Source organism: Staurois parvus, unplaced genomic scaffold, assembly GCF_062004578.1.
Source record: "Staurois parvus isolate SC_StPar_1 unplaced genomic scaffold, SC_StPar_1.0 ptg000496l, whole genome shotgun sequence".
In the NCBI taxonomy this organism is placed as follows: Eukaryota; Metazoa; Chordata; class Amphibia; order Anura; family Ranidae; genus Staurois; species Staurois parvus.
In genome coordinates this window covers 80,039-102,816 of record NW_028318292.1, presented here as the reverse complement: position 1 = coordinate 102,816, position 22,778 = coordinate 80,039, and the positions used below count along the sequence as shown (strand labels likewise).

The 22,778-nt window shown below is 49.7% G+C and overlaps 1 protein-coding gene across 2 annotated transcripts in view; it reads left to right on the top strand.

Annotated features, from left to right (window-relative positions):
* DAG1 (dystroglycan 1) overlaps nucleotides 1-22,778 on the top strand; it is a 136,381-nt gene that overhangs the window by 100,794 nt on the left and 12,809 nt on the right. For both annotated transcript variants that reach the window (XM_089689754.1, XM_089689753.1), the window contains one exon: nucleotides 10,644-10,998. In XM_089689754.1, the coding sequence (XP_089545880.1) occupies nucleotides 10,723-10,998 (276 nt within the window). In that variant the 5' untranslated portion in view covers nucleotides 10,644-10,722. The remainder of the gene's footprint in view (nucleotides 1-10,643; nucleotides 10,999-22,778) is intronic.

Genomic DNA, 22,778 nt, shown 5'->3' with positions numbered 1-22,778 from the left:
TTCTGTATTGTGTTCAGAAACAAAGAGCAGCTGCTGACAGGCACCGATCTGACTACCGGTGTTCCCTTTTAAACTGATGGCCTTGTTTTCTGTGAATTCGGAGTTTACTTCCCAAAGCTTGGCATAGCTGTTCCTCTGCTGTGCCGGCCGAGTCACCTACGTCTCTCGGTGACACCAAGTTACCATGTCACGCGGATGTTGAGGTGACGGTGAAGTGTGATTTCAGGAAGTTCAGTCCTCACCACATCCTCTCCATCCCCCGACGTGGGGGGGTCATTCTCCAGCAGTGATGGGGTTAATGTATAATGCCGCGCTCTGGTATTTACATAGGACAAGCCTGGGCCTCTGCCATATTCTGAGTAAACATTAATATAGAGAATTATATTTACATTCTGCTCCGGTGTAGGACTCCACACCGCCGTGCAGCACTGACAGCCAGAGAATGTCTCCGTTCCCTAATAATTGTCCGGCCTTGTTGTGATGTCGGTGGAAAGCGCTGAGCACACTGTTGGCGCTATATAAATCCTGTATAATAAATAATAATGTTGGTGGAAAGCTTCATTAATTCTTTCTAGAGAGCAAAGAATAGAAAGTTCTGATAGGAGACCTAGGTGAGAAGCATAGGGTGCAAGGACCCGGTGGGTTGGAGGGTCTTGGTCCCTATCCCTCCTGCCTATGCAGAGAACTGGACCGTCCTGCTTTTCATCCCGACCCCCCCCCACATATGTGCGTTTCTGCGGGCCACATTTTGCGCGGGCACCAGACCCCATGTATTTCAATGGACTCTTGTGTCCCGGGACACGCAGGGAAGAAGTCCCTGCACTTCTGAAAACGCAGCCAAGGTTCCCAGTACGGTTGGGATTTCCAGTGCGGGTGGCGTGCCGTGAAATTAATGGCACCCGCGGGTCGGCATTCTTCTGTGCGGGATGTTTGTGCGCACCCGCACATATGTGAACCTAGCCTTATACAGTACAGTAATGTTTTGTCTAAAAGTTTCCCCGTGTTACAGACAGAGGATGCAGAGAAAAGTGCTATTAATTAGCAGGTACTATGAGCTGCAGAAGATGAACTGTCAGCTCTGTCCGGAGCAGCCAATCGGAATGGTTTTTGTTTAGTTTTTTTAATGTGCATTGAGACTGATGGGTGAAATCTGACTGGCTGCGCTTGTGTTCCAGCAAGCCTGCTGATTGGATGATACCAGCTCACACAGCCTGTGGTGGAACGACTATTCCCGCTGGCAGGTTATGCTGAGAGGAGGTGTCCATTGGGGGCTGGTACGGGATCGACAGCTAGCTCAAAACCATTGTATTCGCTCGATGGGTGGAATGCAGGCCAATTATCTGCTCATTGACTACAGAAGCCCCAGTCTGAGCTAGCTGTGCATTCCTGAATGTCTTCCCCGCATCTAGCCAAAAAAGTACTGCAGCTGCGCTGAAGGCAGAGATGCCCTCCGCTCCTAGGGCTTTAGAAAGGAGCAGCCACTGCAGTCTCCTGTCTCATGATTCTGATGTGTGGGGCTGGAACCATTGGGACTCCAGCTACGATTTTGGATTCCAAGTGAATCAGAATCCGAGGATAGCCACAGCCATCAGAACATAGGTGTTGGAGCAGCCAGGCAAAGATGTGAGCAGCAGGATAGATCCAGGCAGCCCTGCAGTGTTCACCTCTGAGCGGAGTGCAGCTTTAGCAAAGTGTTGTTGATGATTATTATACGGGATTTATATAGCGCCAACAGTTTGCTCAGCACTTTACAATAGAACAGGAGACAATACAGCAACAATACAGTTCAATACAAGAGGGATAGGAGGGCCCTGATCCTCGGAGCTTGATGTGTACATTGCACCTTTACATTTTGTTTTTTGTTTTTTTTATAAATTGTGATTGGAGAAATAAACACCAGACAGAGGGCCCCACCTTTCTGCACCTAGGTTTGACTGGAGATGGATGCTCTGGCTGTGATAAGTGAAAGTGGATTGGTTGTTGTGTCGGTAGGTATAAAGTGAGTTCAGCGCCCCCCCCCCCCCCCAATGTGTGGGCTCCCTTGAAATGTCAGCGCCGGGTGATCTCTGCTCTCCTTCTATATCTGGATCCTAAACATGTTAGCTTTACACACAGTGCAGGTCCCGGCGCCTTGTGACATTCCACCCGTCTCTTCCACTCTTCATCTTGTAACCCCTCGCTGACCTGCAATATAGTGTCATCACAATGAGAGGGAGAGCCATCACACCTGCCTGGACTTGTGTCATTGTGTGGCAGCACTGGGCCCAGATCTGTCTGTCCTGGGGTAGGGGGCAACTGGGACCTGTCTGTCCTAGGGTAGGGGGCAACTGGGACCTGTCTGTCCTAGGGTAGGGGGCAACTGGGACCTGTCTGTCCTGGGGTAGGGGGCAACTGGGACCTGTCTGTCCTGGGGTAGGGGACAACTGGGACCTGTCTGTCCTGGGGTAGGGGGCAACTGGGACCTGTCTGCCCTGGGGTAGGGCACAACTGGGACCTGTCTGTCCTGGGGTAGGGCGCAACTGGGACCTGTCTGTCCTGGGGTAGGGCACAACTGGGACCTGTCTGTCCTGGGGTAGGGCACAACTGGGACCTGTCTGTCCTGGGGTAGGGCACAACTGGGACCTGTCTGTCCTGGGGTAGGGCACAACTGGGACCTATCTGCATCCTGCCTCCTGTGCCTGGTGGATGGAAACTGAATTTTGTGAACCACCTAAAAGCAAATTCTTTATTAAAAAAGTGATGTAATGAAGTACTTCAAAGCAACCCCTAAATCACCTTTTTACCCCATTTGGGAACCTTTAACACAGTTTTCAGGCCTCAAACTCCTGCTAAATCCAACACAGTGGGGGAAGAATGTCCCTTACATTGGTGGTCAGTGGGAAGAATGCCCCTTACATTGGTGATCAGTGGGAAGAATGCCCCTTACATTGATGATCAGTGGGAAGAATGTCCCTTACATTGGGGGTCAGTGGGAAGAATGTCCCTTACATTGATGGTCAGTGGGAAGAATGTCCCTTACATTGGTGGTCAGTGGGAAGAATGTTCCTTACTTTGGGGTCAGTGGGAAGAATGTCCCTTACATTGGAGGTCAGTGGGAAGAATGTCCCTTACATTGGTGATCAGTGGGAAGAATGTTCCTTACATTGGTGGTCAGTGGGAAGAATGTTCCTTACATTGGTGGTCAGTGGGAAGAATGTTCCTTACATTGGTGATCAGTGGGAAGAATGCCCCTTACATTGGTGGTCAGTGGGAAGAATGCCCCTTACATTGGGGGTCAGTGGGAAGAATGCCCCTTACATTGGTGATCAGTGGGAAGAATGCCCCTTACATTGGTGATCAGTGGGAAGAATGCCCCTTACATTGGGGGTCAGTGGGAAGAATGCCCCTTACATTGGTGATCAGTGGGAAGAATGCCCCTTACATTGATGATCAGTGGGAAGAATGTCCCTTACATTGGGGGTCAGTGGGAAGAATGTCCCTTACATTGGGGGTCAGTGGGAAGAATGTCCCTTACATTGGTGATCAGTGGGAAGAATGTTCCTTACATTGGTGGTCAGTGGGAAGAATGTTCCTTACATTGGTGGTCAGTGGGAAGAATGCTCCTTACATTGATGGTCAGTGGGAAGAATGTCCCTTACATTGGTGATCAGTGGGAAGAATGTCCCTTACATTGGGGGTCAGTGGGAAGAATGTTCCTTACATTGGGGATCAGTGGGAAGAATGTCCCTTACATTGGTGATCAGTGGGAAGAATGTCCCTTACATTGGGGGTCAGTGGGAAGAATGTTCCTTACATTGGTGATCAGTGGGAAGAATGTTCCTTACATTGGTGGTCAGTGGGAAGAATGTTCCTTACATTGGTGGTCAGTGGGAAGAATGCTCCTTACATTGATGGTCAGTGGGAAGAATGTCCCTTACATTGGTGCTTAGTGGGTAGAATTCTCCTTTAGACCATTAAAAAAAATAATTGGTCTTGTGTCACTGGCCCTGCAAAGTGGCATTGCCTCCAGAAGTATGCCGGCACCATCATATGGGAGGTCATTTAGCCACAGCTCAAGAATCTACTAACTTCTGAAGGAATCCTAGGATTCCATGGAACCCGGGTTGAGAACGGCTTCTCTAAACTGCAAAATATGAAGCTCGACTTCTCACACGGTGGTTAAACTGATACCCTCAAAAAGTTTCACGTGTAATTAGAATACATACAAAAACTATCCTTCCAATTGTTATACAATGGCGCAGTCCTCAAAAATGTAACCAGAAACGTCCAACTCCTTTCAAGTGAAAACCAGCCATGTATGTCTTTGTGATTTGTTCTCCTTCACCACTGAGATCTATCAGTTCCAATCAGTGTGATTTCCCTGACTTATGACCTTTCTAATGATCAAAGGTCTGTAGCTTTTATACATACATTTTATATCCACCCTGGATCTTCTCTGATCCTCTGTGTACCATTTGGTCTTCACCACATTCCACTCAGATCAAGGCCATGAGAATACCTCAAAAGTGTAAAATTGGTTTTACATATTAATAAAACCAAAACCTTCTATCCACTCACTTGCAACAGTGCTAAACCTGCCCCAGTATAAAACACTTTGGGGTTGATTTACTAAAACTGGAGAGTGCAAAATCTGGTGCAGCTCTGCATAAGAACCATTCAGCTTCCATTTTTTTTTTTTTTTTTTTTTTGTCGAACCCAATTGAACAAGCAGAAGTTAGAAGCCGATTGGCTACCATGTATGGCTGCACCAGATTTTGCATTCCCCAGTTTTAGAAAATCAACCCCTTTGTCTCTTTGCCCGTAGCTTAATGTTTGACAGCATGTCCTCCATTGCTATAGGGATGTATCGTGAGTGCGTTCCTTGCTCTGTTTTGTAACATTTGGAAGGATACCTTTTGTATGATTCATAATTGTATGTTATGTACTTTATGAAAGATTTAAAATGGAACTCCAGGCTATAGACTATACTAATCTTAACACCTATGCTGGCTAATTCGTGAAAGAGAAAAAAAGAAAAAAAAAAATTTTTTTTTCCTATTTTCAGGCTGCTGTGTTATTATTATTATTATTATACAGTATTTATAAAGCGCCAATAGTTCACTCAGCGCTGTACATTACAAAGGGGGACAGAACATGTGACAGAACAATACCAATACAATGCAAAACATGAGGGGATTGAGGGCCCTGCTCTTTCGAGCTTACAATCTAGAAGGGAGGGGATGGTGGTACAGGAGGAGATAGCTGTGGGGGATGGAGTGGTAGGAAGAGTGGAGGAGGTCGGCAAGTTAGCAGGGGGTGAGGTAGGCTTCCCTGAAGAGATGGGTTTTCAGGGTGCACCTTAAAGAGAGGAGAGTAGGTGATAATCTGATGGGTTGGGGAAGGAAGTTCCAGAGGATGGGTGACACCCTGGAGAAGTCCTGGAGGCGGGCATGGGAGGAGGAGACCAGGGAACTAGAGAGAAGGAGGTCTTGTGAGGAGCGGAGTGTGCGTGCTGGGCGGTACTTGGATATTAGGTCAGTGATGTAGTTCGGGGCAGTATGGTGGACGGCTTTGTACGTCAGTGTTAGGATTTTAAATTTGATCCGTTGCGCAATCGGAAGCCAGTGGAGGGATTGGCAGAGGGGGGTGGCGGAGATGGAGCGGTTGGAAAGGTGAATGAGTCTGGCAGCCGTATTCAGGATGGACTGAAGCGGGGATAGCCAGCGGCGAGGCAGGCCAGTGAGGAGGGAGTTGCAGTAGTCGAGTCGTGATATGATGAGGGAGTGGATGAGCTGTTTAGTGGTTTCTGGGGTTAGGAACGTGCGGATTTTGGCGATGTTGCGGAGGTGGAGTCTGCACGAGTTTGTTAAAGATTGGACTTGGGGCTGGAAGGATAGGTTGGAGTCCAGAATGACACCCAGTACTCTGGCCTGCAGGGCGGGTTTGATATTGGCGTTGTTGGATGTGATGTAGAAGTCAATGGGGGGTGGGGTTCGGGCTGGGGGGAAGACAAGAAACTCGGTTTTGGAGAGGTTCAGTTTAAGGAAGTGGAGCGACATCCAGTCTGATATGTCGCTCAGCAGGTGTGTGATTAGGGCAGAGACCGAGGGGGTGAGGTGGGGGGTTGAGAGATAGATTTGTGTGTCGTCGGCATAGAGGTGGTAGTTGAAGCCGTGAGAGTGTATGAGTTGGCCAAGGGAGGAGGTGTAGATGGAGAAGGGAAGGGGCCCAAGGACAGAGCCTTGAGGGACCCCAACAGAGAGGGGGAGTGAGGGGGAGGTGGTAGCATTATAGGTAACGCTGAAAGAGCGTTGTGACAGGTAGGATGAGAGCCAGGAGAGAGCAGAATCTCTGAGGCCGAGGGAGTGTAGTTTTTTGAGGAGGAGGGGGTGGTCGACTGTGTCGAAGGCCGCAGAGAGGTCAAGGAGTAGGAGCACTGAATAGTGGCCATTAGCGTTGGCGGTTAGAAGGTCGTTGGAGAGTTTGAGTAAGGAGGTTTCGGTGGAGTGTAGGGGGCGGAAGCCGGACTGTAGGGGATCGAGGAGGTTGTTGTTGTTGAGGTGAGAGCATAGGCGGGTGTAGACGAGGCGCTCGAGGAGTTTAGATGTAAGTGGGAGCAGGGAGATGGGTCTGAGGTTGTTCGGGTCATTGGGGTCCAGGGAGGGCTTTTTAAGTATGGGGGTGATGTGTGCATGCTTCAGTGGGGAGGGGAAAGTGCCGGAGGAGAGAGAGAGATTAAAGATGTGGGTGAGGGAGCGTAGGATGGAGGGGGAGGGAGGTCGTAGGAATTGTGAGGGGATAGGGTCGAGGGGGCAGGTGGTGAGGCGGGCATCAGAGAGGATCTTGGAGACTTCCTCGATGGTAGTAAGGTCAAAGGTGTGGAGTGTTGGGGGAGCTTCAGTATGAGGAATGTAGGGTGGGGTGGGAGTGGAGGTCAGAGCAGTGGTGGGGCCGTGGGAGAGGGGTGATGAGGGGGTAGCTGAGTGAGGGGGAACGGGGTTGGAGGGAGTTTGAGCAGTGACGAAGTCCCTGCGGGTAATGTCGAGGGGGAGGGGGGATAAGGGGGTAGCTGTGTGAGAGGGGACGGGTTGAGAGGGTGTGTGAGTTGCGGCGAATTGTGTCAATCTTGTTTTTGAAGTGATTGGCAATCTCAAGGGCGGTGAGTGAGGTGCTGGGTGGAGGTGGGGGTGGAGAGAGTAGAGAGTTGAAGGTGGAGAAGAGTCGGCGAGGATTGGAGGAGAGGGCCTTGATGAGGGTCAGGAAGTAGGCTTGTTTGGCTGCGTGGAGGGAGGAGGTGTAGGTGCGGAAGGCAGATTTGTAGCAGGTGAAAGCTTGTTGGGATTTTGTTTTGCGCCATAGTCGCTCCAGGGCACGACTGCGTCGTTTGAGGGTTTTGGTGTGATCAGTCTGCCAGGGCTGGAGCGGTCGGAGTCTGATGTTGCGTGTGGTTAAAGGCGCTAGTGAGTCAAGGGCTGCTGACAGCGCGTTGTTGTAGGCAGTCATAGCCAAGTCGGGGCAGGACAGGGGGAGGATGCGGTCGTGGAGTTGATCAGCTGCAGAGTGGAGGGGGGCAGGGTTAAGGTTGCGGAGGTTACGGCTGGTAGTAGTGTGACATTTGGAGGGGTAGGCGTTGGAGGACGAGGAGATAGAGAAGGTGATCAGGTTGTGGTCAGAGAGAGGGAAGGGGGTGTTAGTGAGGTTGTGGGGAGCGCAGCGGTTGGAGAAGACAAGATCAAGGATATTTCCGTCGGAGTGGGTGGTGGATTGTATGCACTGTGCAAGTGTAAAGGAGGAGGTTAAGTGGAGGAGACGGGCTGTGTCCGGGTTGTCAAGGTTGACAGGGATGTTGAAATCCCCAAGAATGATGGTGGGTAGCTCAGAGGAGAGGAAGAAGGGTAGCCAGGAGGAGAAGTCTTCCAGGAAGCGGGGTATGGATCCAGGAGGCCGGTATATCACAGCAATCTTCAGGGGGGTTGGGGAGAATAGTCGGACGCAGTGGGCCTCGAAGGAAGAGAAGGATAGGGAGGGGGGGTTTGGGAGGACTCGGAAGGTGCTCTGCGGTGACAGGAGCAGACCAACCCCACCACCTTTACGACCGTTAGGTCTGGGTGAGTGGGTCCAGGTGAGACCTCCATAGGAGAGTGCAGCAGGGGAGGTAGAGTCAGTGGGCTGGATCCAGGTTTCCGTGATCGCTAGGAGGTTGAGGGAGCAGGAAACAAAGAGGTCGTGGATGGCGGTAAGCTTGTTGCGCACCGATCGGGCGTTCAGGAGTGCACATGAAAACGGGGGGGAGATTTTAGGGAGCAGGGGGACAGATACTAGGTTGCGGGAGGACATGGAGGCGGGAGGGTGTTGTGCGGGTGAGGGAGGTGGAGGGCCAGGATTCGGGGAGATGTCTCCCGCGGCTAGGAGGAGGAGAAGGGTGAGAAAGGTGGCATGAGAGCGGGATGTGCAGGAGCGTGAGAAACTCCTAGTGGAGGTGTTCGGGTCACTGGGAGAGCGGAGTAATAGGAGGAGGTGGTGGGTGCCATAGAGGGGCGAAGGAAGCAGTGAGGACACAATATACAAATGTTTAGGAGGAGCAGAGGGATATAGTGAATGGATTTTGGGAATGGAGGAGAGGAAAATGAGAAGGAGTAGAAGAGGCATTTTGGGGGGTGATGAGAGCAGTAGTAGGGAGATGATAGCAATGAGGGGGAGATGTGCAAGTTTTGGGGTGGAGCAGAGGGGTAAAGAAATGAGATTTGGGAACAGAGGATAGTAGTATGAAGAGGAGTGTATTATATAAAGGTACACAGAGTGGGACTCAGGCATGTAAGAGATGTTTCCCAGGGTGTTCTGGTCACATGATCCCCTGTGTCAGACAGAGGCAGCTGCAGGGGAGAGGAGAGAGCACTCAAAATGACTAGTTATGCCTGGGAGCAAAGACATCACCCGTAGGCTCCTATGGCCCATCTGTTGTCGGTATTCCCTCCTCTCCACAGCACCCGCCACTAGCTCATTCTTAACCTCGGAAACTACTATGCAACCTATTCCCTCCCTGGTTATCTCTCGCCTTGACTATTGTAACTCCCTCCTCATTGGCCGACCTCATCGCAGGCTATCCCCCCTTCAGTCTATCATGAATGCTGCTGCCAGACTCCTCCACCTCACTAACCATTCTGTATCTGCCACCCCTCTCTGCCAATCTCTCCACTGACCTCCACTCAGTGTCCTCCACCCCTCTCTGCCAATCCCTCCACTGACCTCCACTCAGTGTCCTCCATCCCTCTCTGCCAATCCCTCCATTGGCCTCCACTCAGTGTCCTCCACCCCTCTCTGCCAATCCCTCCACTGGCTTCCCATTGCCCAACGGATAAAATTCAAAACATTAACAACATAAAAGCCATATATAACTCTGCCCCAAATTACATCACCAATCTTGTCTCCAAATATCACCCAAACCGTCCTCTCCGCTCCTCGCATGATCTCCTGCTCTCTTGCTCCCTTGTCTCCTCCGTCACATGCCTGATGAAGGGGTCCTGCGAGACTCCGAAACGTTGCCTTGCTGTAACTATGTGATCAATTATTAAAATCTTTGGACCCATATTGGTGATCCTCGGTGTGCTGGTGACATTTTCTCCTCCTCCCATGCTCGTCTCCAGGACTTCTCCAGAGCTTCCCCTATCCTCTGGAACTCTCTACCCCAATTTATCAGACTATCGCCTACTCTACTCACTTTTAGGCAATCTCTGAAAACCGATCTCTTCAGGGAAGCCTATCCTGCCCTCAACTAATAATGGAATCTTCTACTCTTCCAACCAGTCTATCCTCCACAGTTATTACCTTTTGTACCACTAGCCCCTCCCTCTTAGATTGTAAGCTCCAAGGATCAGGCCCTCCTATCCCTCTTGTATTGAACTGTATTGTTGCTCTATTGTCTCCCGTTATACTGTAAAGCTCTGAGCAAACTGTTGGCGCCATAAATGCTGTATAATAATAATAGCTGACACAGGGAAACCAGATCACATGACCAGACCGGAGCAACCAAAAAACAGGAAAGTATATAGATCTTTTTTTTTTAAAGAGATTTATTTTACATGGGTGTTCGGATGGAGGAGGAAGCATTTTTTAGATTAGATATAGACTGGAATTACACTTTAAAGTGGTATAAAATTCCAATTTTCTAAAACTTGCTGACAGGTAGGGTTTTGATGACAGAAGAGACCCGTCAAGACCAGTGGGAGTGGAGACGGTGCAATGCCGGAGGGTTTCACTTGACAGCTAAGTCTGCCATAATGTGCCAATATGTGGTGCATACTACACATTATGACCTTAGAGTGTACGCTCCTTGAGGCAGGGAATGTACAATGTATATGTAAATTGATGGCGCTGTATTAGTACCCGTTATAAATAATAAATCTCACCTGTGTGCCCATGTATTTAAAAAAAAAAAAAAAAAAAATTTGGTTGAATACCACTTTAATCGTGATGCACAGTCTGATTTTGTGCTGAATATTGGCTCCTTCCATCCATGGAGTTTCTGCGCTCACGGCATGTGTCTGATCTGTCAGCAGGGTGCTGTGTATGTGTGTAACTAGTCTGAGGGGAACTACTTGTGTGTCTGCCATGTTGTTGGAGTGCTGTATATGGAGCTCATACAATTGTCTTCTCTCTCCTTTTAGGATGTCCGGAATGATGGAACTCCGCATCCAATGAGCGCCGCCTTCCCTGCGTGATTATCGGTCGCTGAAGACGTGAAAGATGAATGTGGGAGCCGCTGCGCTTCCTTCTTTCTGGAGGAGTGTCTTGGTGTTGCTCGTGGCTTCCTCCGCCCACTGCGCATGGCTGAACGAGCTTGCAGACACAGCCCAAGAATGGGATGGTCAGCTGGAGGCCTCCATGCATTCGCTGTTCTCGGAACCTAAAGAGCCTGTGGCCCCTGCAACCGGCATCCCTGACAGCTCCGTCATGGTGGGCCGCGTCTTCAGGATAGCTATCCCCGCCCACCTGCGCCCATCTGGGGGGGAAGTGGTCAAGGTGAGGAAAATTCTGCCTCTGTGTGGAATGTTTAATGATATTTATGGTGATTTTCGAATGTTTCCAAGTGTGATACTGAGAAGCAGAAAACGTATCAGCTTTTGTACGTTATCAGTTATCTCTGGTTGTTAGGTGCACCCACACAGGCTCATGAAGTACCTGCAAAGAAATGTTGCTCTTTACGGCAATTAAAAGTCCTTTTTAGCAAACAATTTAAAAGTCTGATGGGGCTGCTTTGAAGTATGGGAGAAATGTAGGATAAGCACAAGCCAGGCTACTGACATTCTTAGAAATCTTCCATATATCTGTTAGTAAATCAACCTTTAGGTGCGATAATACTATCCCAAAGCAGTTGGATGGAGGCCAGGAGGTTTGTGACAATAGAAGCTGGGGTGTGAAAATTGCAGAGGGTCGCCATCTCTGCATGGTGGGGGTATAAGGCCTAGGTTACACTTGTAGTTGCAGTCCACCTTGAATAGCTCTTCAGAGGGCTACTGGAAAAGTAAACGAGGCCCTATTGTAATGTTGACCCCGTCGAGATTAAAAAATTGACTGGTATGTGTTCAAGGTGGCTGTGTCTCTTCAGAGATCTGATTGGCACCTCATCTGCCAGCGTTCAGTAGAAAACTACACTGCCACAATACTGTATGGACATTTTAATTAATGGTTTGACTTGCCATCCCTCCCACGTAATGGGGTGTCCCTAGTTGGATTGCTATGGAGGTTCTCCACTCATGTTCTAGTTGTGGGGCAGAGGAACCTTCTACATGGGGCCAATTGTTAGACCTGCTGGGCTGTCCTAGCATTTCAGGATTACAGGATAATGCCTAGTTGGTTCTAGTGATTGGAGTTGATATGTCAGTTTGGAGGTTGGTTCTAAGGATTGGGTGTATATGTCGGTTTGACACCTTTCTCTGTGTTGTGCGAGTTATGTTGGTGTGGTGGTTGGTTCTCAGGATTGGAGCTATATGTTGGTGTGGTGGACAGTTCTAGGGTTGGAGGTTGGTTCTAGGGATTGGGGTTATGTCAGTTTGGTGCCTTTCTCTCCATTGTCCAGAATAATGACCTGTCGATTCTAGGAATTGGGATTTTCAGCCAGTTCTAGGGATTGGGGTTATATGTTGGTTTGCCAGCCTTTCTCTGCATTATGGCTGGTCAGTTCTAGGGGTTGGGGGGTCATTTGGCAGTTGATGTTAGGGATTGGGTTATATGTCAATTTGGCAGCTTTTCTCTGTGCTGTCCAGGGTGATGGCCAGCATTTCTTAGAAATGGGGGTTAAAGGCTGGTGAAGAAGTCCATTCTTGGGATTGGGTTTATATGTTGGTTTGGTGGTCCCTTCTAGGGATTTGGATTATAGGCTTATAGGAATTTGGGTTGTAGGCCGGTTAGACAGTCCATTCTAGGGACTGAAGTTATAGGCTAGTTTTGGTCCATTCTAGGGATTGGGGCTATATGTCGGTTTGGTAGTCTGACCTAGGGGTTAATGTTATGGGGGTCTGTTCTAGAGATGGGGGTTATAGATTGGTTTGGTGGTCTGTTTGGACGGTTTTAGGGATTTGGGCTTTATGTTGGTTTGATGATCTGTTCTAGCGATTGGGGTTGTGGGCTGCTTTGGTAGTCCATTGTAGGGATTGGGGTTATATGTTGGTTTGGTGGTCTGTTCTAGGGATTGGGGTTGTGGGCCGGTTTGGTGGTCTGTTCTAGGGATTGGGGTTGTGGGCCGGTTTGGTGGTCTGTTCTAGGGATTGGGGTTGCGGGCCGATTTGGTGGTCTGTTCTAGGGATAGGGGTTGCAGACTGGTTTGGCGGTCCATTTTAGGGATTGGGGCTTATATGTTGGTTTGGCGGTCAGTTCTAGGGATTGGGTTTGTATGTCGGTTTTGCATTGTCTGGGGAATGGACTATCTCACCAGCTGGGAACATTCTGCTTTAGAGGGACTCCTTGTCAGCAATGGAAGGGGCTCACTGGATAAGGAGTGCAGTGTCTGCAGCAGTGCTTCCAATTATGTGGCATCTCTTCAGCTTCGTCTTCACTAAAACCGTTGACACATGAAGTTTTTTGGGGCTGAATTTCTCTTACTATGCCAAGTATTGCTCTATGTTTCCGACGATGCTGGCGGCACGCTTCTACACATGTAATGTAAACAGCACTCTTCACATGCACGCCATAGGCCTCTCAGGCAGGTACATACACGCTCGGAGGTACGCGGGATGGCAAGCAGTTCGGAAATGCTTCTGTTGGCAGCTTTTGTGTCTGAACAAACGGCTGTAATTCAATCAGAGCTTTAACTCATTTACAAATAAAGGGCTTTTCTCTGGCTGCTTTTTGTCTGTTAAACATGAAATACGACTTTCCCAGCTGTGCACAGCCAGTGCTGCATGGTGGGTGTGGGGCGGCTGAGGTGATGCAGCTGTTACCAGACCATAAACCCCCCCCCAGCAGTCTGCCCTAATTACTGCCATTGTCAGTGCTGGAATGTTATGAGAACGCTGACGTCTTCTCCACCATCTTCTGCTCTGTCCGCTTCCACCTTGCTGTTGACATCCACCAATCTCTGTCTTAACCAAACAGCTCACCTTCACCTATATTCATCCCAATCTATGGTCATCTGCACCAGAGGGCTTGTATTCACCTATATCCGTCTTCACTGCATGGTCCATGTCCACCTATGTCCGACTCCACATCAGTGGCCGCATCCACCTATATCTGCCATCCACTCTTATGTTCATCCAGCTATGTTTCTCCACTACGTGGTAACTGACCACCACTTGACCCACGTCCACCTATATGCATCGCCACCCCACAGGCCACGTCAGTCTACAGCTATTTCCACTGCACATCCCATTTCCACCTATATCCATCTCCACTGCTCAGCCCACATCCACCTACAGTATATCCATCTTCACCCCATAGGCCACATCAGTCTTATATCCATCTCCACTGCATGGCCCACACCTACCTATATCCATCTCCACCCCACAGGTCACATCAGTCTACATCCATCTCCATTACATGGCTCATGTCCCCTTTATATCCATCTCCACTGCATGGCCCACACCTACCTATATCCATCTCCACCCCACAGGTCACATCAGTCTACATCCATCTCCATTACATGGCTCATGTCCCCTTTATATCATCTCCACTGCACGGCCCACGTCCACCTATATCCATCTCCATCCCACAGGTCACATCAGTCTACATCCATCTCCATTGCATGGCTCATGTCCCCTTTATATCCATCTCCACTGCACGGCCCACGTCCACCTATATCCATCTCCACCCCACAGGTCACATCAGTCTACATCCATCTCCATTGCATGGCTCATATCTCCTTTATATCCATCTCCACTGCACGGCCCACACCTACCTGTATCCATCTCCACTGCTTGGCCCACATCCACCTATGTTCGACTCCACCTCAGCAGACCATGTCCACATATATTTGTCTTCCACTCATGTTCATCTCTACCACAGGACCTTCATCCATGTCTACCTGTGTTTCTCCACTGCACAGCCAAAGTCCACCGTATAGCCCATGTCTGTCTATAGCCATCTCTGCTGCATGGCCCATGTCCACTTATATCTATCTACACATCCCACATTTACCTATATCTGACTCAACCACACAGCCCATACCCACCTAATACAGTGTCTACCACACACCCCACGCCCACTTGTCTCTCTCCTCTCTCTGTTCATGTTCACTGATATTTCCACTACATGGTTATGTATCTACCTGCATCAGTCTCCACTGTACAGTTACATTTCCATCAACAACATACACCTCTACCAAGTATTCCCTTATCCTCCTGCACTGAATCGCCCTGCCGCCATTCATGTCTGTTGGTGGCTGTACATATCAACTGGGCTTTCCATGTCGGGGAAATACTCTGCGATTTCTGTTGCATGGGACAGTATGCAAAAGGCCTTACTCCATGTCCGTCTCCAGCAGCAGTGATGGATACACAGCAGAAGTCAAGTACATTAATATTACTTCTTGTAAAATTTCCCAGTCTGCTGGATAATGTCGGCATCCAGTCATTCCCACTTCACCTGCCGTGCGTTAGCCAGAGCTCGGCACTAACCAAATTGGGGAAAGAACTGCAGCTGCTCTGCAGATCTTTGTCCCTTATTTTCAGTGATGACTTTTTCTTCTGCAGATGTTGGGCAGTCAAAGTGTTGCGTTGATGTTTTGTTCAGCTTTGTGGTGTTGATGTCGGCAGCTGCAAAGTTTGTTCTGTGGAGAATATGTGTGTTTTATGTCACTTTCTGGTTGGTTATTAACTCTCCAGCCTTTAAGACGCCAGTGGTGTGCATGGACCCTCCACACCCCGTTGCAGACATCTCTTTTTTCATTTCATGTTTTAGCTGCAAACTCAGCACTGCAGAGCCCGGATCTGATCACTTCAGTGGAACTCAGTCAGGGGGAACCGGAGCCAGCGTCCAGCTTGTCTGGGCTTGTTAGAGAGTAGATTACCCCCTCCAGGTACTCGGGTGCGAGATCTTCGTCCTCCTTCCAGAAGAAACACTCCCATGTGGAGGTCACCTTGTCCGGCACATATTGGCAGCTGGACAGTCTACACTTCATATCAAAAGCCGGAACATAAAAGCTATGGTGTGTGGGGGAGGGGGGATGCAGGGACACAACTTCAAAGTCCTCCCTGGGCCTATCCAAGGGGCACCGCTGTGGGTGACGAGAGAAAAGAGGCTTTATGTGTACAAGGGATTTTCTTGGATTTCAATAATTCAGAAAGATCTGATTACGGGAAGAGATGACGAGGTCCCAACCCTGGGTAGAAGCCAAGAGACGGCTAGCCCATCATGACCCTTACACCCTTTACCTCCATCCCGGCCCCACTGCACTCACAATCCTCTGGCTGCATGCATAAGTCCCATGGAAACTTTAACTAGACTGGTGATAGTGGCTGGATTTTTATTTTAATTCTTTCTAGCTGTTTTAGTAACAAGAAAATGTATTTGGGGATATTAGTACAGGAACCCTGGTGTGTATGCCTTGGACAGAGTAGTCCAGGGTCTTTGGTATTTTGGGGGGACATTAGCTTAGTCACTTGTGTATATCTAGGGGACATTGGCATTAGGTCCCATGTGTGTATCTGAGGAACTATTGCTTTGGGTGGTGTAGGTGTCTCTGAAAGATTACCATAGGGTGGGGAGAGTGTTTGGGTTGCTGTGGGTATTTGGGGAAGAGAAGAATGAGGACTTGTGTGTTTAGGAGAGAGTAGAATGGGGTTTCTGTGTGTTTTTTGGGGTAGAGTAGAATGGGGTTCCTGTGTGTAGTTGGAAAGAGTAGAATGGGATTCCTGTGTGTGTTTTGGGGGAGATTAGAATGGGGTTCCTGTGTGTTTTGGGGGAGATTAGAATGGGGGTCCTGTGTGTGTTTTGGGGGAGATTAGAATGGGGTTCCTGTGTGTGTTTTGGGGGAGAGTAGAATGGGGTTCCTGTGTGTGTTTTGGGGGAGATTAGAATGGGGTTCCTGTGTGTGTTTTGGGGGAGATTAGAATGGGGTTCCTGTGTGTTTTGGGGGAGATTAGAATGGGGTTCCTGTGTGTGTTTTGGGGGAGAGTAGAATGGGGTTCCTGTGTGTGTTTTGGGGGAGATTAGAATGGGGTTCCTGTGTGTTTTGGGGGAGAGTAGAATGGGGTTCCTGTGTGTGTTTTGGGGGAGATTAGAATGGGGTTCCTGTGTGTTTTGGGGGAGAGTAGAATGGGGGTCCGGTGTGTGTGTTTTGGGGGAGAGTAGAATGGGGGTCCGGTGTGTGTGTTTTGGGGGAGAGTAGAATGGGGGTCCGGTGTGTGTGTTTTGGGGGAGAGTAGAATGGGGGTCCGGTGTGTGTTTTGGGGGAGAGTAGAATGGGGTTACTTTGTGTGTTTTGGGGGAGAGTAGAATGGGGTTCCTGTGTGTTTTGGGGGAGAGTAGAATGGGGGTCCAGTGTGTGTTTTGGGGGAGAGTAGAATAGGGTTCCTGTGTGTTTGGGGGGAGAGTAGAATGAGGGTCCTTCGTGTGTTTTGGGGGAGAGTAGAATGAGGGTCCTTCGTGTGGTTGGGGAGTGTGTGTTTGGGGGAGAGTAGAATGGGGGTCCTTTGTGTGGTTGGGGAATGTAAGAAAGCACACAGGAGGGCACAACCACCTAGTTCAGGGGTCTGCAACCTTTAAGACATAAAGAGCCACTTGGACCCGTTTCCGAGAGGGAAAAAAAGACTGGGAGCCGCAAAACCATTGCAACATTTAAAACAAATCCGACACTGCATATATTGCAAAAAACGCTCTGGTCATGAAGGGGGTTTAAGGGCCCAGTAAGCAAAGGGTTAATCAGGGCCACAGTGTATCGTCATAATCACAATCATAGCCTTAGGTCAGTGGTGGGCAACCTTTTTTTTCGACTGAGCCAAATCTCACCAAAACCACGATTGAAATTTATTTTGAGAGAAACATTTTTAAAACTGAAAATACATCCCCCATATAGTAATTCATCCCCCATATAGTAATTCATCCCCCATATAGTAATTCATCCCCCATATAGTAATTCATCCCCCATATAGTAATTCATCCCCCCTATAGTAATTCATCCCCCCTATAGTAATTCATCCCCCCTATAGTAATTCATCCCCCCTATAGTAATTCATCCCCCCTATAGTAATTCATCCCCCATATAGTAATTCATCCCCCATATTGTGTGAATTCACTTACCTTTGCTCCGCGCGTTCCTCTCGCTGGGTTCCCGCGCCGTTCTGGTCTTCAGGGCGGACTGTGAGAGGAGAGGAGTTCGTCACGCTGCCCCGCCTACATCCGGGCTGCCCCGCCTACATCCTGACAGACAATGTTTGCCAGCGGGCGCCCGGCACACAGAAGAGCTGCATTAAAAGAGCCGCGGCTTGCCGACCCTATTGCCTGTCACCTGGTGGGCAGTGTGCTCCGGAGCCGCAGGAAAGGTGAAAAAGAGCCGCATGCGGCTCCGGAGCCGCGGGTTGCCGACACCCGACCTAGTTCATTAGCAAAGGTTTATTAATGTAAAGAACAAACAGCCAAATCCATACTCACAAAAGTGGGAAATACAGAAGCATTTTAATATACCAAATGCACCTAATGCACCACTGCGTTGGCACGCTGATGCGTTTCGGGGAAGAACACCCCCCCCCCCCCTTCCTCAGAGCTAAGGCTCAAGTATAATGAACTAGGTGTTTGCGCCATCCTGTGTGCTTTTTTGCAATTTCTGCTAGATACCCCTAAGGGCTGCATCAATGAAGCATACTAGAAGGATTCTATTATACTTCTTGATGGTCCGCACAACGATGAGACTTTATGGCAATACTCTGAGGTGTGTGTGTGTGTGTACAATGGGGTCCTGTGTGTGTTTGGGGGGAGAGTAGAATGGGGGTCCTGTGTGTGTTTGGGGGGAGAGTAGAATGGGGGTCCTGTGTGTGTTTGGGGGGAGAGTAGAATGGGGGTCCTGTGTGTGTTTGGGGGGAGAGTAGAATGGGGGTCCTGTGTGTTTGGGGGGAGAGTAGAATGGGGGTCCTGTGTGTTTGGGGGGAGAGTAGAATGGGGGTCCTGTGTGTTTGGGGGGAGAGTAGAATGGGGGTCCTGTGTGTTTGGGGGGAGAGTAGAATGGGGGTCCTGTGTGTTTGGGGGGAGAGTAGAATGGGGGTCCTGTGTGTTTGGGGGGAGAGTAGAATGGGGGTCCTGTGTGTGTGTTTGGGGGGAGAGTAGAATGGGGGTCCTGTGTGTGTGTTTGGGGGGAGAGTAGAATGGGGGTCCTGTGTGTGTGTTTGGGGGGAGAGTAGAATGGGGGTCCTGTGTGTGTGTTTGGGGGGAGAGTAGTATGGGGGTCCTGTGTGTGTGTTTGGGGGGAGAGTAGTATGGGGGTCCTGTGTGTGTGTTTGGGGGAGAGTAGAATGGGGGTCCTGTGTGTTTGGGGGGAGAGTAGAATGGGGGTCCTGTGTGTTTGTTTGGGGGGAGAGTAGAATGGGGGTCCTGTGTGTTTGGGGGGGAGAGTAGAATGGGGGTCCTGTGTGTTTGTTTGGGGGGAGAGTAGAATGGGGGTCTTGTCTGTTTGGGGGGAGAGCAGAATGGGGGTCTTGTGTGTGTGTGTGGGGGAGAGCAGAACCAGGGGTCCTTTGTGTGTTTGGGGGAGAGTAGAATGGGGGTCCTGTGTGTGTTTGGGGGAGAGTAGAATGGGGTCCTGTGTGTGTTTGGGGAGAGAGCAGAATGGGGGTCCGGTGTGTGTGTGTGGGGGACAGCAGAATAGGGGGTACGGTGTGTGTGTGTGTGTGTGTGTGTGTGTGTGTAGAGCAGAATAGGGGGTCTGAGTGTGTGTGAAGGGAGAACAGAACCAGGGGTCCTTTGTGTGTTTTGGGGGAAATGGTATCTAACCCTAAGGTGTAGCATTGCCTAGGTCTGCACAGTCATAACTTAGTTGCTTTGCCATATTCTGTAGTGGTTGTAAGGGGTTCAGAGGTACATTTGAGTTGTGCGCGGTGGGCTGGTGTCGGGCAGCTGCTTGAGGCATTTTGTCAAATTTTGCGGGGATGTCAGTTCCTGTGTCAGGCCTGGGTTCCCGCCATTGTTTTCTCTGAGGTCCCGAAAACAATCCAGGGAAGTTCATAACACCACCAACTGCAGAACAGGAAAGTAGAGAAACGTTAATTAACATTGAAGGCATGAAAAGTCCCTCGTCCACCCAGATCATATCTGTTTACATAGGACATGGAGGTGGCCAGCACAGCACAGCAATCCCATGGGGTGATCGCAGGGAAGTGTAATCTCTGCACCTAAAACTCCTTAGTTCATCCTCTGTAGGTATGAAGTACCTTTACTCCAGTTATACGTCTATTGCTGGGGAGAGGCGACACTTGTGTTCTTCCAAAGATCATGGTTTTGGAAGTCTGCCTGTGATCTTAATGCTGTTGCCTGTTGCAGTGGCAGCAGGAGGAGGTTAGGTGATGGGTGAATTAGGGATGGGGGGGATGTTCATAAATATGTCAGCCAAGCCACTACCTACACATTCATATTGTATACGATTGTATAATTTACCATCGCTACTTAAATAAATCACCCTAGTTGGATATAGAAAGTCAGTTCCAACATCCTATATTGCTTTCCCTTTCTCCAGCATTACAGGTTCTCTTTATTTACGATTGCACTTAGTACACAGGTAGTTTTTATAGTGAAGGTGTACAATAAATTAGATAAGGGGACTCCAAACTTTCTGAAACAGAGGGCCAGTTTACTGTCTTTCAGACTCTAGGGGGGCCGGGCTGTGGCCACTGGTAGTAGAAAAGGTCCTGATGTCAATGGGGGGAAAAAAACCTCTTTGGTATCAGTAGGAGGTATAGTGCCCCTTCATTGCGGTCATTGGGAGGATTGGTGCCAGTGGGGCCCATTGTTGGTGTCTGCGGGAGAAATTGTTCTCCTTCATTGGTGTCCTTAGTTTGTTAGTGGGGAGAACTCTGCTCCATTGTTGCCATCGGTGGATGAAATATTGCCCCAAAGGACAAAAGCAAGCAAGGGGATGTATCTGGCCCCCGGGCTGCAGTCTGGAGACCACTGAATTCTATTAACAGAAATGCTGCATTTGCTACACCTAGTGTCTTTTGGGATCTATCGTGTGATCATATTATACTGAAGGGCTTAATGAAAAATTGATAACCTTACCCAGCATGCACTTCTTTTCTCCAGAGGTTTCTGTAACCTGCCCTGTGGCAGATTATGGTAGTTATTCAGGCTGGGACCTTTTGATCTGCATGCAGATGGCTGCCTTGCGTTGACAGGTGACCCAGAGCAGCCAATAATATTTGAAAACGTGAAGGCTGGTGGGCAATGGTCAGATGGGTAATGTCATGTCTAGGAGAAGATGTATCTGGAAGGTGGACCTGGGCAGCAACGGAAGGCGGTTCCACTGACATAGTTGGAAGGGCATTTTGCTTAATGTCACATTGGCTTCTGCACACGTCCAGCCCCAGTTTCAGGTCGTCGGGGGTTAAACATGCGTAGGGGGGCAGTAGATATAGCCCGCAGCAGGGCAGATATTTACAGTTGTGCTGTAAGTGGAGACGGCATGCTGTTATCTTGGAAAGGTCAGCATTGTATGTACACTAAATATAATCCAATCTCTCAGCGTGCAGACGTGTCAGATTCATCGGCTAAAAATACCACAGAATTCCTGGCCAACACTGTACAGGTCCGGTCCAAGCCACACACTGGTCAGAAGAGGAGGATTCTGGGTGGTGGTCTGGTGTCCAGTATAGCAGGCTGACTGCTTGCTGCATCCTCTTCTTATAGCCTCCAGGCCAGTGTAAGACGAGTGTCTGCAGGATTAGGTCAGGAGGTCCCAAATATCTAGTTTCCCATCTTACTTCGCAGCTTATGTTACAGTATATGCCAGTTATTGGCTGTGTATGGCCTTGCAGTACTGGGGTCCTGGGTTCAGTTACAACCTTGGCTCTGCCTGCATGCATTTTGCATGTTTTGCCCATGTTTGTGTGACGTTCTTTCCTCGATTGGAAAAACTTAACTGGAGGAGCTTTTGTTGGTCCCTATGTGATACAGCATGGAGACACCAGATTATACATTCCTCCATGGATTAGTTTAGTCCAAGGTTCTCCAAACTGCGGCCTGTGAGCCGGATGTGGCCTTTTGCTTTTCCTTTTTCCGACCTTGGTTCACCATTCCTTCCACTGACACCAGAAATGGAAAACTATTCCTCCTACTGACACCAACAATGGAGTAATATTCCTCCCACCGACACCAGAGATGGAGAACTATCTCTCCCACTGACACCAATGATGTAATTTTTTTTTACTACCACTGACCACCAAGCCTGTGGCACTATTTACTCCCACCGATGCCACTGGCCACAGTCCGGGCAGTAAACCAAGGCCAGTCTTCTGTCCTTCAGACTTTATGGGGACCTGATTGTGGCCAGGGGGGGTAGAAAATGTCCCAGGCGCATCATTAGTGAGCATAAACATGGCCTCAGGGTTGGTAGTCCGTAGGAGGAGGAGTAGTGCTCCATCTTTGATATTAGTGGGAGGAATAGTGCCCCATCGTTGGCGTCAGTGGGAGGAATAGTTCCCCATTGTTGGCGTCAGTGGGAGGAATAGTTCCCCATCATTGGTGTCAGTGGGAGGAATAGTGCCCCATCATTGGTGTCAGTGGGAGGAATAGTGCCCCATCATTGGTGTCAGTGGGAGGAATAGTGCCCCATCATTGGTGTCAGTGGGAGGAATAGTGCCCCATCATTGGTGTCAGTGGGAGGAATAGTGCCCCATCATTGGTGTCAGTGGGAGGAATAGTGCCCCATCATTGGTGTCAGTGGGAGGAATAGTGCCCCATCATTGGTGTCAGTGGGAGGAATAGTGCCCCATCATTGGCGTTCGTTGGAGGAACAGTGCACTATCGTTAGTGTCAGTGGGAGGAACCGTGCCCCGTCGTTGGCGTCAGTGGGAGGAACCGTGCCCCGTCGTTGGCGTCAGTGGGAGGAACCGTGCCCCGTCGTTGGCGTCAGTGGGAGGAACCGTGCCCCGTCGTTGGCGTCAGTGGGAGGAACCGTGCCCCGTCGTTGGCGTCAGTGGGAGGAACCGTGCCCCGTCGTTGGCGTCAGTGGGAGGAACCGTGCCCCGTCGTTGGCGTCAGTGGGAGGAACCGTGCCCCGTCGTTGGCGTCAGTGGGAGGAACCGTGCCCCGTCGTTGGCGTCAGTGGGAGGAACCGTGCCCCGTCGTTGGCGTCAGTGGGAGGAACCGTGCCCCGTCGTTGGCGT